Consider the following 16,053-nt stretch of genomic DNA (forward strand, 5'->3'; position numbering starts at 1 on the left):
TTTATTTTTATACCTTGAACAGATCTAATGTAACTCTGCGTCTGTACTATAATTAGTGCTGTATTGCTTCATTAGTTCTTTTTTTTTTTTGGTGTTTTTTTTTTGTTGTTGTTGTTGTTGTTCTTTTGGATTATACGAATGAAGCATGCAATGATATGGTCTTAATTAATATAGTATATTCTCTCTGCGTTGAAATGTCCATGGCCGATGGCTGCAATATGAAGAACTTGTTTTGTGTGAGTTTAGCATTGGTCGTGGGCTAAAAATTCACATGAAGCAAATCTAATGACTTAGGATTAATTCCTTATTAAAGACTCTCTAAATAGCTGTTCTTTCTTTGTGCTTTTTTTTTTTATTTCTCTTTCTTTCTTCCTACCGTAATACTAGAAACTGACCTGCTGACAGTGCATAATGTTATAACGATTACCGAGTCTGTCACTACATTGCACTCGCCTCATCAAATGCTCAGTTAATCCATAGGTATAAGAAAGAGTGATTCTCTGGAACGCGAGTTTCAATCCCTCACACCAACCAGTAAGAATGCCACAATACAAATTGTATATCATCTTCAATGTATGAAACTTTATTGAGATTTGAAATCATATGTGATAACATATCCTGTTGTGAAAAGAAGGGAGATAATTATCATGAACAACTGATGTAAGTAAAGTGATAATTATCAGTTTCCTGTTTAAGAGGGGCTAAAGTTATCATCATTGTGAGACAAATCAAGAGTCTCTGTACGAGTCTTTCAAGCAACATCATTTTTATCATCATAAAAAAGATCTTGCATACATGCCAAGTAAATATTTTACACACCATTTTACACTCGTCTTGACGTAAACAATATTAACGTCTACCATACTGGAAGCTCAGTCTGGCAACTATAATAAGTCAATAGTAAAATGGGCACTGCGACTCATGCTGTGGTAGCAGGGCTTCTGGCACGTCCAATGTGCATCTTTATGAGTATGTATTGTCAGTTGCAATTATACCGAGATGATAATATGACAGCGAGCCTTTAGTATTGACTTTCCAGGGTATAGGGTCACCAGTCAATGTCTAGCAGATGTTCATGTTGTGCAGGTGGACTTTGTTTCTTTCATTAGACATCGAATGAGTCCGTGCACTTTCTGGCCAGATTCGGAATTTGCTTGGCGGTAGATGCAGTGCTAGTGAGGTTGTTTTGAATATCAAGTTGAGTTAAAATACGCTAATGTCAAGTTGTGCCGGATCGTTTTGCGTTGATTTCCTTGGTTACTTTTCTTGGCAATAATAGGTTGTGTAAACAACGATTTGTTTTCATGTGTTTCACTGGTTAGTATTGTATCGTTTTATCATAGTCTGTTTTATTATAGTCATATTAATGACCAACGAAGTTTCAATTAACCTCTCAAATGCACCTGAACCTGAACATGGTATTAATGGGTTGTAAATGCGGTCGAATTGTTGAACTGAATTATCGCACCTGCCGCATTGTACACAGATCAACTCATTTGTATTTAGTCAACATTTTATGCACCACATGCTGTACACGAGTGTGATATGTTGAGATGGTGGAACATAAAGGATTAATATAATCGACCCTTTCCTTGTTCGCATTAATGAGAATAAAGGAGGAAGTGTGAAGTCGATCTGAGAGCTCTTAACACCGTGTTTATATTTCTCCAAGGAAAAAACTTTTTCCCTTCCAATGAATATGATAAATTACAACCAGATCGTCACAGAAGAGAAATCAGGTGATGTTTCCGTTTTTTCTACTGCTATCCAACCAGTGACTGTATCGGGGAGGTCAAAGCAAAATAAGTTTAAAGACTATAATGGAGATAAAGTAGTATATGAACTGCAAAAGAAAAAATGAAAAGCTATAATTTTTGTCTCTTCAGAGCGAGACCTGTATTCGTATTGGTAATAAATACACACAAAATACAAGATACATCTACAAACTAGTCAACTTCAAACAGCAAACAAATAGATCGAAAATTCAATTTCCCTATTTTCCCTTCGAGTAGGAATGAAAATGAAAATACACATGATGAAGGAATATCGAGATAGATCCCAGCAACAAGAACAACTCATGGGCTATGTTTCGCTTTGGGACAAAGCTATGTTTTTTCCTCAGACCTCTACCTCCTGTGTTTAGTCTACTCTCACACACTTCAAATTGTCTTGCCTTTAACTTGTCAGTATCCTAGCGGAATCTTACTTTTCGTTTCCTTGTATATGATTTCATAACTAGATTCAAGGAGCTCTTCACATTTGATACACAATTGTATCACTGAAATATTGAGTGCAGATCTGTAATATATAAGGCATAGGTTTTGCGCCTCAAACATAACACTTAAAGGGATGGTACAGTTTCAGTTGAGCTGGGGTTATAGGTTTCCTACGTTTTTGATGATTTTGTGAAGATAATGAGAAACATCTTATGACAAAATTATAAATTAGCATACAATTTTAAGAGGAATTCAAAGCTTATTTGATGAAAATTGGTTTTGAAATGGCTGAGACAGCCAAAACAAAGCGATCCTTATGAAAGGTGGGACCCACCTTTGATTAGGATGACTTTGTTTTACTTTGTTTTTAGATATCTCAGCCATTTCAAAACGGATTTCTATCATATAACCTTTGAATTCATCTTAAATGTGTATGCTCCTAAACATTTCATAAAGTGATTTCTAAGTACATGTATCTCGCAAAGAGTTAAAAGCCGAATACTCACATCAACCAGTACTACACCATCCCTTTAAGTTTTACTGGACTGCATACCCATGACTGTCGGAATAAAGTGATTAATATGTTTACTTGGATGACATAAATGTGTAATAATACATGAAACAATAACTCAGTGTTATATCCGTTCTAAACTACATTAACGTTGCCATTCTGCTGTGTATGCAAAGTGAGACAGAACAAAATGTTGAGCTGTGGTAAACTTTCGAACAGCAAGGATACAAAATGCCACTAAGAAATTGATAAGGGATCTCAACCATTGTACCCGGTATCACATCAAAATGTGACATGTTCGAATAATTCTTAATCGATACAATAATCCTATCATTATTCCAAAGGTACGTATCATAGATGTAGCAATTGTTGCAGGAACATGTATAACGTTCAAGATATAAGATATCATAAATTATTCCTATTTACCCTCATATTTTAAGATTGTAATTGACCGAAAGTCTTCGCGTACTCGGCTGAGCTACAAACTGGTGGATCCATGAGCAATGATATTATGTACTACACTTGAGACGGCATTAAAGGGATGGTACAGTATAGGTGGAGATGAGAATGGGCTTTTATGTTTTTGCGAGATACCAAGAAAACACTTATAATAGTACAGAGCATACCATTTTAAGAGGAATTCATAATAGTACAGAGCATACCATTTTAAGAGGAATTCAAAGTTTATTTGATGAAAATCGGGTTTGGAATGACTGAAACATCCAAAAACAAAGTAAAACAAAACGATCGTAATATTAAAGATGTGGGTCCCACGCTCCATCAGAATCGTTCTGTTATGGATATCTCAGCCATTTCAAAACCAATTTTCATCAAATAAACGTTGAATTCCGCATGGAATTACATACTCTTTCGTATTTCATAAGAGGTTTCTCATTATCTTACCAAAAAATGTTAGAAACTTGAAATTAGGTCTCAACCAAAACTATACAATCCCTTCATGATATCTTTCTTGGAATTTCTTACTTTGCTTCTTTCGTAAGATAAGACAAGGGAAAGATAACGGATAAAAAGGAAGATGCATCGATGCTGTACCTGCATCATATCACCAAGGCACCAACATTTTAAATTCTCCCTATCAGTCAATATTCTATCAACACACGGTCTATGTTCCAATTGGTCATTACTGCCTGCACCCCTCCCATTCATCAGAGACTCAAACGAGCAATGATACGATTTAATAGTCGTTTACTTCATCTCCATATAGGTCCGGTACCGTATGCACTTAGTCTGTGGTTTACTCCATAATTCGCCATGATGATTGGAAAGAAACATGACAATACACTTGTCCTATACATTTCTTCAACAATCTAAATCACACCAAAAACCTTGCCTGGCATAGCAGCGAGGGTGAAGACGTAATGAGATGCAAACAGAACAGCACTCCAAACCCATCTTCCATAGAATCATTATACACCACTTTATTAGATATACAGATAACTATAACAACGTCAAAACTTATTTCGTGGATTGAGATACTGGTAAAGTATTTCCCATTGTAACGTTACGCTGTTTAATGGCACACATAACGCTCTATACATGCTATAGATAACGGGTTGCCTGTTGTTAATTCATATCAACTGTAGAACACAAAAGATGTCATGGCGAGGAGGCGGATCGTTGAGCTCAGCCCTTGAACGTCAGGAATCCCAAGCATTTCTTTTCAAAACTGTTGGGGATTTCCCCAGTACCATTGTTCCCTTTGAATACACATGTCGCATTACTATCATATTACAATAAAGAGAATGATCCGGTTTGTTTATCTCAGTTCGAGTCTCGTCTGATTGTTATTCAACATGTTTTTGTACTTTTTTTCAGAAACGTCGCTCTAAAAGTGCAATAACTCCACTAATGCAACACCACTCTTGGTAGCCTCACCCCATTACTCTTATAACTCCTCAAATTAGTTGCTTCAAGGAGGCAATCAAATAGAGCTGAGCGTCATATTTCCAAACAGCCACTATAAGTTTGATAAATGGTAACCCCATTTCCAAATACATCATATAGTCATTAAGATTGATAAATGGGCCTCAGTAGTCTGCGTCGAGACCAGTAAACCGTGGAACTATTTGTATCTCATTAATTTTTGATCGATTGAGAGTTCTCTTCAAAATTGTACAATTGGCTTCAAATGGTGTTACTTCTTTCCATTTTCAAAATGTTCACAAGTCAAGTTTACAAACTAACCAGCAGCTTGCAGGGAAAATCTTACAAGAAGACCAATAAACTCCTCGAGACTTCTCTAAATCGCTACTCAAAGGACTGATCGAGGCATTGCTAGCTCTTCTGTTCTTATATCTCCCATACCAAAGTTGTGACAGTTGGCAGATTTGACTCATTCTGTCGCCGTTTTGCTCGACCCAATCCAACATTACATAGACAACAATTTGCTCTTAAACGCTTTAAGATCCAGTCAATTAATATGATGCCAATTATCACTGTCACATCAAAGGAACAGGCTACTCGTTAAGCAGCCTGTGCGTAGAATCCGCTTTCTGACCTCCAGGATTGCTGCTGGCTATCTTCAAACCTCCTCTGAGCTCGTCAGGATTGTAGCCTCGTCAGTCCAAAAGTTGTGTTGCCGCTCTGGAAGAGCCTCCCTCCTCGAAAATCACATGGCTGTTAATTTATGGCAATTTGCACTGGCAAAACACAGTTGACTGTCCACAGGTAAGACACACAAAGTTATCATTAACATAATTCTTTCAGTAGTACATGGCGTTGTTGCTGTACTGTGGTGGAATATTTGTGTCTATGGTAGCAATGAGCTTCTCGTACTTTGGGCCACAAGCTGCTAGCGCAGCCCTCAGCTGTAGGTAGCCCGGGATTCCCCGAACCTTGACCCTAGCAACGAGCCTCTCCGTCTGGATTCTACTGGTCGCTCCGCTCACAATGTGCTGCGCTTCGTCGTCCGTCAGCGTTCTCTGGCCGACCATGTAGGGCACGACGTCCAAGACGCGCACCACCTGGCTAATTTGATGGTCGAGGATGAGTAGGACGGCCATGTTGAAGTAGGAGTCAGCATCTCCACCAAATCCTGGGAGAGCCATCTTGTTAGGCCTCGTGTCTCCTTCCCCTAATGTCTTGGTAAAACTATGTAAAGGAGAGAAAGAGAGATGGGAAATAAACAGAAAGACATGGATTATAACTCAGCTCAGAGAAACTATAACATTATTATCACACACATCAAAGACAGCTTTGGAAAGTTCACAAACATTTTCCAAGTTTCCTTTCTAGATCATGTAGATAGCATCGCGGGATCTTACATATAGATGGTTTTTGTTTTGATTATTTGGTGCAGCAACGCGTATGCGGCCTTCATTGAAGTTGTACTCTTGTCTTTTATACCATATGCGTCTATAAGACGACTGGAGATTTCTGTACTTTGGCGATGAATGCTGGGATAGATAAAAGCCGGGTTCCGTTCGTCTGTCTCTTCTTCGATTACTACTCCTCTTCTTCCTCCATCACTGTCCATTTCTTCTTCTTTCCTCTTCTTCGGATTCTGTTTTAGGGGAAAACTCAAGGATGATGTGCAGAATCTTGTCTTCCCTTCGGATGAAGAACCAAATTTTGCTACTTCTTCAGGGATACTTCGCTTTAAGATGTGCATGTTAGTCTTTACCATCGTGTATTGAGAATCACAATGGTTACTCGGTGTCTCTGTAGCCTTTTGATAAGGTCCTTTCGCTGTAAGGGTTCACTCCACTCGCCTCCACTCACTCGTTCCCGTATGTACGGCGATAATTATAGTCTTGTCAAAAGGCCACTGTGTCTCCAGCTCTTTGTCGTATAGGATGAATATTGCAATAACAGTTTCGAAATACAGGGTATTAATTCGTTCAACATTATATTCATATCAGAGAGAGAGAGAGAGAGAGAGAGAGAGTTACCACTGAAGTAGTGCCTGGGATTTAAAGTTCACTTAGTGTGCGCAGTTTTGATGATGGTTGTTGTTGTAATTATACTTGAAGAAAAGCGACTGATAGAAATCTTGGAACAGAAACTGAGCAAAAGCTTTAATCTCTAATTATGCGGCAAAGAAACCAATTCGAAAGTATTCTCATTTCATTTCTTCCCCTGTGTCTGGTTCGAATGATCTTTCCAGCGACTATTTTTCAATTTGCGCGGAAATAGAGTCTCCGATTAAATCATTTTGTGATTTTTTTTTTTCGTAAGGATAAGTATAAGAGGAGAGGGGGGAAATGAATCCTTGAAACTAAAGATGGCGATCCTGTTGAGAAATTTTGCATGACCCCTTCCTCGCCCCACTCCCCTCCCCCCCCCCCCCGCCCAAGGGAAAAAAAAAGAGAAAAGAAATAATATGCAGACACTACTCTGATTACAGAATTCTTTCTTGCTCATTGTCCTTATCAGTCTGTCTGTATCCTTGAACTTTGCCGTTAATAGTCATGTCTAAACTAATAGTAAACTTTGAAACCCCGGGAGACATACAGAGTGGAGGCCTTCTCTTTCATTTCACATCTATTTAAACAGACATTGGCCCAACAGCGAAGGCCTTTCTAAAAACAAATTTGCCAGACAACATTTGACAAATATCCTTCACGACACTGATAATTATATCGAAGCCGATGACACGATGCAATGATAATCATATCTATATAGATCTTATCGCCACTGATCGCGTTTATGATATAGTTTTTCTCCTTGAGAACTTGTTTTGTTTACTATACTAACTATAATTGTTTCAAATCTAGGAGTTATGAATTCTCAGAGTTTATCGAATCAACCACAGATTAAGATGTAGTAGGTTTTGCTGAGAGACAGCGCCATGGTAGCAGAGAGTGATGTCACGGCCTCTTCATCATGATCAGTGATTTGAACCCTATACCCGATGCGTACATTCCTGGCATGGGTTTTTCACCTATATACCCTTGTTTTGAACCTTGTGCAGAAAATGGCTGCCTGGCAGTTCTGTGGCAATCATAATGGCAGGACACTCTATAAGGACAGCATAATTATTATTACATGAGATGGTCATGAAAATCACGTAAAATCATTTGGCTTATCTCGTTCGGAAGGCAGCGGAGTACTGCCTGATATCACATTCAAGATATTATGTCAGTAATAACTGGAAGTAATATGTATGTTTCATTAAAAAGGTTAAATATTCTATGGAATTCTCTTTATAACAAATCCTTTGTTTATGATCGTTGTCCTACTGTGATACTGTGAATTGTTGTAGTCATTTTATCCAGCCACAGAACGAACAGTCCGATTTTCCCTCAAACTTCACTGGTATGTTCTCTTAATTTTTCTGCATTCACTGTTAAATCCACATTAATACTTGGATTTCATTCCCTTTAAAAAGATAGCTAGTGCAGAAATAGAACAACACCTTAAAACACACTACCAGTATGCAGTGCTAATGCACATAAGTTATCCTAAAGGACAAAGAAGTCGGACAACATACTGGCAACATGAGCGCAGAATGTCGCTATAGATGGGGGGGGGGGTGCGTTTGCACAATGCGTGCAACTACAATTCGGTTTTTTGTTTTCTTGAGCCTTCATGGTCCTAATAAGGAATGTTTCTCGTGCATCTTAGATTAGCAAGGAAAACATAACATGGACGGATTTGATGATTGGTTATCTTTTCAGGATTCAGAGAGCGCTGCAAAGAAAGAAGTGACGACTTATGGCGTAAACATCTCTCAGAAAATAGAGAAACTTTCCCCGTATGCACTAACAATTCACTGCTCACTGGAATTACCATCAACATAGCAATTTTACTTTCATTGCTGTCAACATGGCTTGGTGATCAATGTGACTGTAGCACGCAAGGCAGTCTATACTGAACTTATGCAGACGTAGAATTCTGAATTAGATTTGATGAACTTCATAAAAATCTATTACAAACTTACGGAGTTACACTGTACAGTCCAGACATCCTGAATACGCACAGTGTTTTCTTGAAATGTTTGGTATGCCAAGGTAAAGAGGTCAACATCAGAGCAAGAGGGGGGGGGGGGGGGGGGGCTGGCTATACCGCGTCGAACGACAGGTGTAATCAAGATACACGTATAACATGGCGGCGAGAAAACCGACACCGCAGCACGCTAGGGGCTAGTAGACGTCTATCTTCCCTGCAAAGCAGACTCGCTTTATACAGAGGTCACACTCGAGTTAAAAGAGCACGTTTTTGTACTACATGGCAAAGTTCTTTTCTGACCACAGAGGCGTGTGATATTTCCTTGGTCACCTTGTTCCCCATTACTCTGTTCAAAGCCAGTATGGGAAAAAAGAAAGAGATGGTAATAGATTGTTCCATGCAGACCAACGCACAAACTGTAATATACAGTACATTGATAGGTGTATAACGTCTCACAGCACAAAATATCATGAATATGTACCGTACGTTCAGTTTAATTCGATTTTTTTTTTTAATGCAAATCCGAATGATGGGATTTTGTTTGACTTCCGTATAGGATTGTCTTATCTCCATTATAGTGGAGAATTAAATGACTCGGAAGATAAAGCATGATCTAGAAAGGTAAAGTTAACTAAATAATCATGGTCAATTCTAATAATGCCTTTCAAGCCATGAGTTACGATGTATCATTGCATAGCATGAATTATACAACACCTTAGAATGATGTCGAATTGTGATTGGCCAAGAACATGTCACATGACATTCAATAGAAAATACCTATCAAACTCATTGAGAGTGACAGCCATGCAATAGGCCCATGCCAGGGGCCTATTGCACGGCTCGAAGGTACTATAGCACGGCTTCGCGGGGGGCTACTAATGCACGGCCGCTCACACTAACAAAGCGCCAGCAAACTACGTGCTGGCGTATGGCCGGCTAGGCTGCGCTGCCGGTAAGTTCACAGACCTTACCGGCGGAGTACTGCAACGTTAACGTGTACGCGCAGCTACTTTACCTAGCTATAGTTGCATATGTATTGCGGCCTTATCTACTGCTGTGTTTTTACTTTTGACTCTGATCTGCTACGTGGACGACAGTGATCCCAAAATCAAGACTTCATTTCAAGTTGAGAAACCGTAATTTGATTATTTTTCTGTGTTTTTATACAGAATCAATTTCGGAAATAGACAAAGTCTAGACTTACTACTAGATCTACCGACATCTCAGATGGGCCTAACAGTCAGGCCTGACTCGATCTAACGTTAGTGTAGAATGGATATAGACCCTGCAGAGTTTGTGATTCTTGTGGCTGTGTGGTCGAATCATGACGAGTGTTTGAAAGCAGCATCTCTTTGGTGGTTTACAATTCTCAGCCTAAAATCTATTTTTGGGCCTTCCTGAGTTGGCGGTCTCTAATTTAGTACTGTGATTGTGGACAAGGTGTTGTATAAAACGAATAATTTATGATTTTGTTCGTGCATCGGGGCACGTAATATCGCACTCGGCGCGAGATTCGCTACTGGTCTATTCAACGCGGCGCTACGCGCCTTGTTGAATAGACCAGTGGCTTATCTCGCGCCTCGTGCGATATTCGTGCCCTGATGCACTCACAACTCATAAATTATTCGTATAATATTGAACGAACCGTCTACATAATTAGCTGGTCGTTAGGGGAACATCAGTGATATCTATGAGGTTTATATACAGCGATATAAGGGCCGACATACTTTGTCCGACAACATAACTTTCCAAAGTTTAGACTATTTCATCCTCAATATGAGAGACCATTCGAAAGAAAATTAACAGCATGCATACACAAATTATAGGTTACACGTATGGCAGATTAACGAATGCAATATTACCGATTTTCATTATTTTTGAAGTGGCAATTAAACGGGGGTGGAGGCAATTATAGTACTGACTAGACGGAAATTACTTGGAAATCGCATTAAACCTGTTATGTGACCATGGTGACCAAGAGAAAAATGCAAATAAAAATGACGATTTCGCATGGATTGTACATGATGGTATGCAGAAATTGCTATTAAAAAAAAGTTCCCTTGTTCCCTTCACCTCTTCTCCTTACATTATATCAATTCCCTTTAAGTCATGTGGCACGTGTCTCTTGTCACGTGACAGTGATAAACGTCACAGTGGTAAACGTAACACTACAATACTTTAAGCGATGACGTCAAACTAGCTTTCCCAGCGGGTCGTTTAATAGCAAGAAAGTACATGTACGTGTGAGAAGAAACCAAAGTAAGCGTGAATAGGTTCAAGGAATGCCAGTTTAAATTGTTTACACAGTAAAGTACTCTGCGAAGTCCCCGAGGAGAGAGAAAAGAAATCTATGAATCAACTCAACAGCACTACAAAGATATTAATGTCTGACTTTTTCCACTATTCAAAGATATCTCCCTAGTGCATTTACTTAAAAATTGCAGTTCTTTGGAATTCAACTTTAAACTTCTTTTGTTTTACTTTTTTCTCGAAAAGCAGGATACTATTTACCCTTGGAAAATCTTATATCATGCTCTAACATTGTCTAATATGGTAGTTTTCATATTCTGCGTGTGTCTCTTAATTGTCAGTTCATATTTTACATTAAACAGTTAGCTGTTTGTTTATTTGTCTGTTTGTCTCTCGAGCTAGCATTTACTTGTGCACTCTCTAACTCTCTATATATTGTTTTGAATTGTAATAGCTCGATAGTAGGTAAATGGATTGATATCAACATCACATTAAATCGTCTTCCAAGATCAATTTTAGCATGAAGAAAAAGGTGAGAGTGATGTATGCAAATTAATCCGTGATATCAGAAAAACTCATTCACTTATCATATTATGTCTTTACCTGACTTTCTTTAGATACTCTGAGAAGCTTGACAGGAGGAAACATTATTTTGATGTGTGACATAAATGAGAAAAACAAATCGTAGGGATATAAGACTTTTCAGGAGGTGAGGTTTATCAGATTACAAACCTAAATCCACCTTCAGCATCAAGAAACTCAACCATTGCCCGTGACTAACCTAGCACAGGCGAATTAATCAGACGTAATTATTGTGGCTGTTATCACAAGGCTAGTGAAAGTAGTTCTTGTTTCACGTTTGACTACATCCTCCCCCTAGATTGGGCCTCCCTGGGACCTGGGAGCCCATCCGGAGATCCAATCGGCTTGTCTACCGTCTCTTGGTAGAAAGGTCAGGGTGTCCCACATACACACCACTCAACAACCCACTCTACTCGACTTCAACAATCCACGTAACTGATTTGGTACACTGTGTCGGTGGCACAAGCTCGTATGAACAGAGTGAGTCTACAGTTTCACATCTAGTGAAGATTGGTTTAGAGAGTGAAGGCAAGGGTGCTAATCCTCTAATACGATGCGATTGACTTTCAATGTATGCACTCAATCACTTCATATTATGCTATTAAAGAGAGCACACGCAAGCATCAGATTGTCATGGGCTTTGGATTGTGGTATTATGTATCACGTGAATGGGTCTTTTCCGTCAAATCACATCAGAATAAAAACAGTTCTTCCGTTTGTTGTTGTTGTTGTTGCTGCTGCTGCTGTTGTTGTTGTTGTTGTTGTTGTTGAAGTTGAAGTTCAATCATAACTTCTAGAACATTCCTTGTTATGTTATAAATGAGGTATTACTGGAAAGGTTTAATTGTGCTCTATCTGATGATGAACTTACTTTGATATGTTTAAAAATAGCGCTTAGACCTTTTTGCAATTAGACTCTTCATTTGTAATCTAGGTAGGATGTGAAATATAGACAGTGGCGTCATCCATATAGTACGGAAACAGTTTGGTGCACAAATACCGTCAACACGCCCGTCTTGTTTGCTGAGTCGTACAAGATGACATGAACACAAGATTAGTGTTGGGCAGTGTAAAATCACTAATTAATCAAATATTTGCTGATCACCTGAGGAAGGTGGCGAGGGGGGGGGGGGGGATTCATTGAGTACAGCACAAGTGCCTCGGTTTTACAACCGTGTATGGAAACAACACTCTCCGTATAATACAGGCAACAAATGGCAGATGTGAATACGCACGATGGCTCGAACAGTCACTCGAACAGTGCACTATTGTTGCGTGGTGCTATCCCCGTCTCAACACACCCTGCCTATAACATATCATAGGCCTACTCCATGGATAAGGTTTTTGTACGAATTAAGGGCCCCATTTCATTTGTCATTGCTCTAAAGTGTGGGATACTTTTGTCCCACGTTCTAGTGACTAGGGCACTGTCAAAACACGTGAACTCAATGAGGTCGGTGCAGAAGTGTAATGGGAAAGCTTAAGCCCATCCTACTCATATCAAAAGTCTTTTTTTTAATAAAAAAACAACTATTCGAGCATCGATGTGTAAGTGAAAGACATCGCCCAATCCCACTTATCTAACAGTTAATACTGAAAAGTGGGCCTATAAATGTTTTTAAAGTCTTTAATCTAAAGAGATGTGCATAATCATATCGAACTCATAATAAGACGAGAATATACTGAAGTCCCGCCAATTTTATTTGCAACATGTACTAAAATTGTGCAGCCTTTTCAACTAAAAATTATTTCATTTGAATGTCATCCTACGTAATAATAGTGTTCTTGAATGAGGCAGCTACACCGTATATTCAAAGGGGATGGGAGAGAAACATTAACCCTTGACCCAACCAAGTGCACTATATCTTATCATAAGACTGCCCCCTCACTCTCCCCCCCCCCCTCCCGTCGCAGCCCTACACTAACAAGCATTCCGCGGTCCCTTCAAGTTAGTCCATAAAGTATAATACTATATGCGTAGTCACGGAATATACTATTTCAATCGCCATCTTTTTCCAATAGAATCCAATTTTCCAATATTGTACATGAAACCTAGCAAAGCATATAGATAAATACTGACAATACTTTTGAAGCCTTATAGTTAGATATTGTCGAAGAATCAGTGTCGAGCACTACCTGATTATATCAACACGGTATTGTCGTACATTATAAGCTTGAGGATCTTCAAAATAACGAAGATCACTGACTGAAGGTTGTGAGCTCTTAGTATTGTTACATTCATTATTTACACTCGTTACCAATCAGTTTCTGTTACTTAGCACTGGAATGATGTCTTTGGTCAGTTTTTATGAAATTGTGTAAGGTTCATTTTCAATCAGGCGTATAAGTGCTATGAAATGCGGGATTCGTACCCCGCACTCAAGTAAATTTAATGTCAGTACTATTAGTGATGTCATTTCGTACATCCAGCAGTTAAGCAAACAACTCAACCTTTCACTAGCCAGGACCTGACAGCAATTAGTCTGCCGTCGTGCCGGCGTCGTTGTATAAAGAGTGCGAAAATTGATGCAGCGAAGTAGGAGGTCTTCGAACTCATCGCCTAGGACCGGTCACGTGACCTCTATAAGGAGGCACAAAGCTACCATTAACGTTCTTTTCCTTCCATGTTATTCAGGATTATCACTTTAAAGCAGGCTGATAAAAAAAATAACAGTTTTTAAGTGTATCAAGCATGCAGCTCCATCATGACTGGAGGTTTTTTTTCTAAGACCAAGTAAAAATAAAGGTACCATCCGGAAAAGAAACCAAACAAAAAAGTTTCTCATCCTACAAAATATTTGATTTTCTTCTTAGATGCTATATTGTCATAATAATGCCCTTCCACAATGATTAAGACATCTATCCCACTTTCAGTTCCCAAATTGTTTTGCTTCTTGTTGTTGTTTTTTTTCAAAGCACATTGTACTTCAAAAAGAAAACAAAATGAGCTGCGATGATTTAAATCGTGGCGAAATTTGGAATCACGTGACGAAAGTTTAACGTGAGTATCAAAAGGATTACAACGAGACTGAAGGGAAAACGTTAATACGATTATAATATTATCTGCACAAAGTGTAAACAAAGATTCATATTCAATCCGCCCATCGTTAACTTAAAGTAAATATCTGTTCTGGTCCAGATATTAGGGATGAAAGACTGATCAAGAGGACGGACATGACGGAACAAACATGAAACATAGATGATCAAGAGTAAAGTTTGACAGAATACAAATCCTCTCTCACACAGTCGCATTAGAGCGCAAATAATCAGTTACCGCCTGCTGCTCAAGCAACCGTTTTTATGGCATAGTTTGGCAATGACCATCATAGTGTTACCATACGAATTCTTGACCAATACGTCGACGCTATTCACGTGACTCTACACAGAAAGCCCTCTGGGAGAATTATCCCAACGTGACAAATTTGACCCCTGCCGCTCCTGGAATTCTCCAGAAATTGGCGAACAAGGAAAGTGAGCTCAGAAGGGAGACTATACACAAACGTCAAGAGAAATAAATCGTTCATGGTAACTTGGAATTCACATACTTACAACCATTAATCCTATCATACACAAAAATTGACTTTGCATTTTGTGTGCGATTAACATGGGTAATGGGGCTGACAACAGTTAAAAAGTATTGGCTAAACGCAATTTGCTTACGATGGTAAACTAACATGATACTATACTCTGAACTCTAGATGTTTGTTCTCTTGGAGGCAAAGTCAATGATATATTTTCTCGGAAGAGTTAAGTTCGTGCGTTCTTGTTGTGTGCATCCGTCTTTTATGAATGCATGAATTACAGTCTATCAAAATTCTAATACATTAATAAGTGTCTTGAAATGCCCGAATCATTTTTGTTTGATTTTATTTGGAAATATGAAACTTTAAATGTCTACGCGTTTTGGAGTTCAGAAAGTACTAGACCTTACCTCCTGCGGCACGTCAGCCCCGCGTAGTCGCAGCTACAGTTGCAATATTCCAGACTACTTTCCCGAGGGGTGGATTGATACCAGTTCCAGTTCAGCGGAGTTCAGCACAGAGTGCAAATTGTTCATCCCATGCGAGATGGAGAGAGATTCAATACCACACACGTCCTGAACAGGAAAATTAGGCACTGTATTCTTTCTCTTGTTTGATTTGAGGTGTGTTCGGGATAGAGCTTATCCAAACCCAGAGATGATAAAGACGAGTTAACAAACAATATTGAGCGAATTCCTGCGCTAAGTTTTCGAGCGATAAGCCATACACACGAGATGGGAAGGAATTTTGAAGAGGATAACCCGAGCTGGTCTCTGGGATAGTAAGAGGCACGTGTGTAGGTACGAGAGGGCAAGTCGTAGAGATCGCCTAGCTGTGGGTCATACCATGTGTCGACCGGACAATGGCATATTTACCGCTACACACACCAATGGGATCGTGGAGTGCACGGATTGGGGCTGTCTTAGGTAGATAGCCTGGTAGAGCGTGGTATAGTATCAGACAACATGGACTGTATCCCATCCGTTCCATGCAGTTTTGCACTATCTTCGCACATTGGGCATGATTACAGTATTTCATTTCCATGCAGGCACGTAACTTCGGA

General features: G+C 39.2%; 1 protein-coding gene across 1 annotated transcript; it reads right to left on the reverse strand.

Moving 5' to 3' along the window:
- Positions 1-3,385: 3,385 nt before the first annotated feature.
- Positions 3,386-15,599, reverse strand: LOC140243826 (uncharacterized). The gene is made up of 2 exons (XM_072323494.1): positions 15,401-15,599; positions 3,386-5,838 (listed from the first exon to the last, which is right to left on the reverse strand). The coding sequence occupies exon 2, from the start codon at positions 5,793-5,795 to the stop codon at positions 5,451-5,453; it is 345 nt and encodes a 114-aa protein (XP_072179595.1). The 5' UTR covers positions 5,796-5,838; positions 15,401-15,599; the 3' UTR covers positions 3,386-5,450.
- Positions 15,600-16,053: the final 454 nt, after the last annotated feature.

The sequence above is a fragment of the Diadema setosum genome, chromosome 20 (genome assembly GCF_964275005.1).
Source record: "Diadema setosum chromosome 20, eeDiaSeto1, whole genome shotgun sequence".
Lineage (NCBI taxonomy): Eukaryota > Metazoa > Echinodermata > Echinoidea > Diadematoida > Diadematidae > Diadema > Diadema setosum.

What these genes read in the sequence shown, in the direction of transcription:
- LOC140243826 (XM_072323494.1), bottom strand. Translation starts at nt 5,795, where the DNA reads ATGGCTCTCCCAGGATTTGGTGGAGATGCTGACTCCTACTTCAACATG.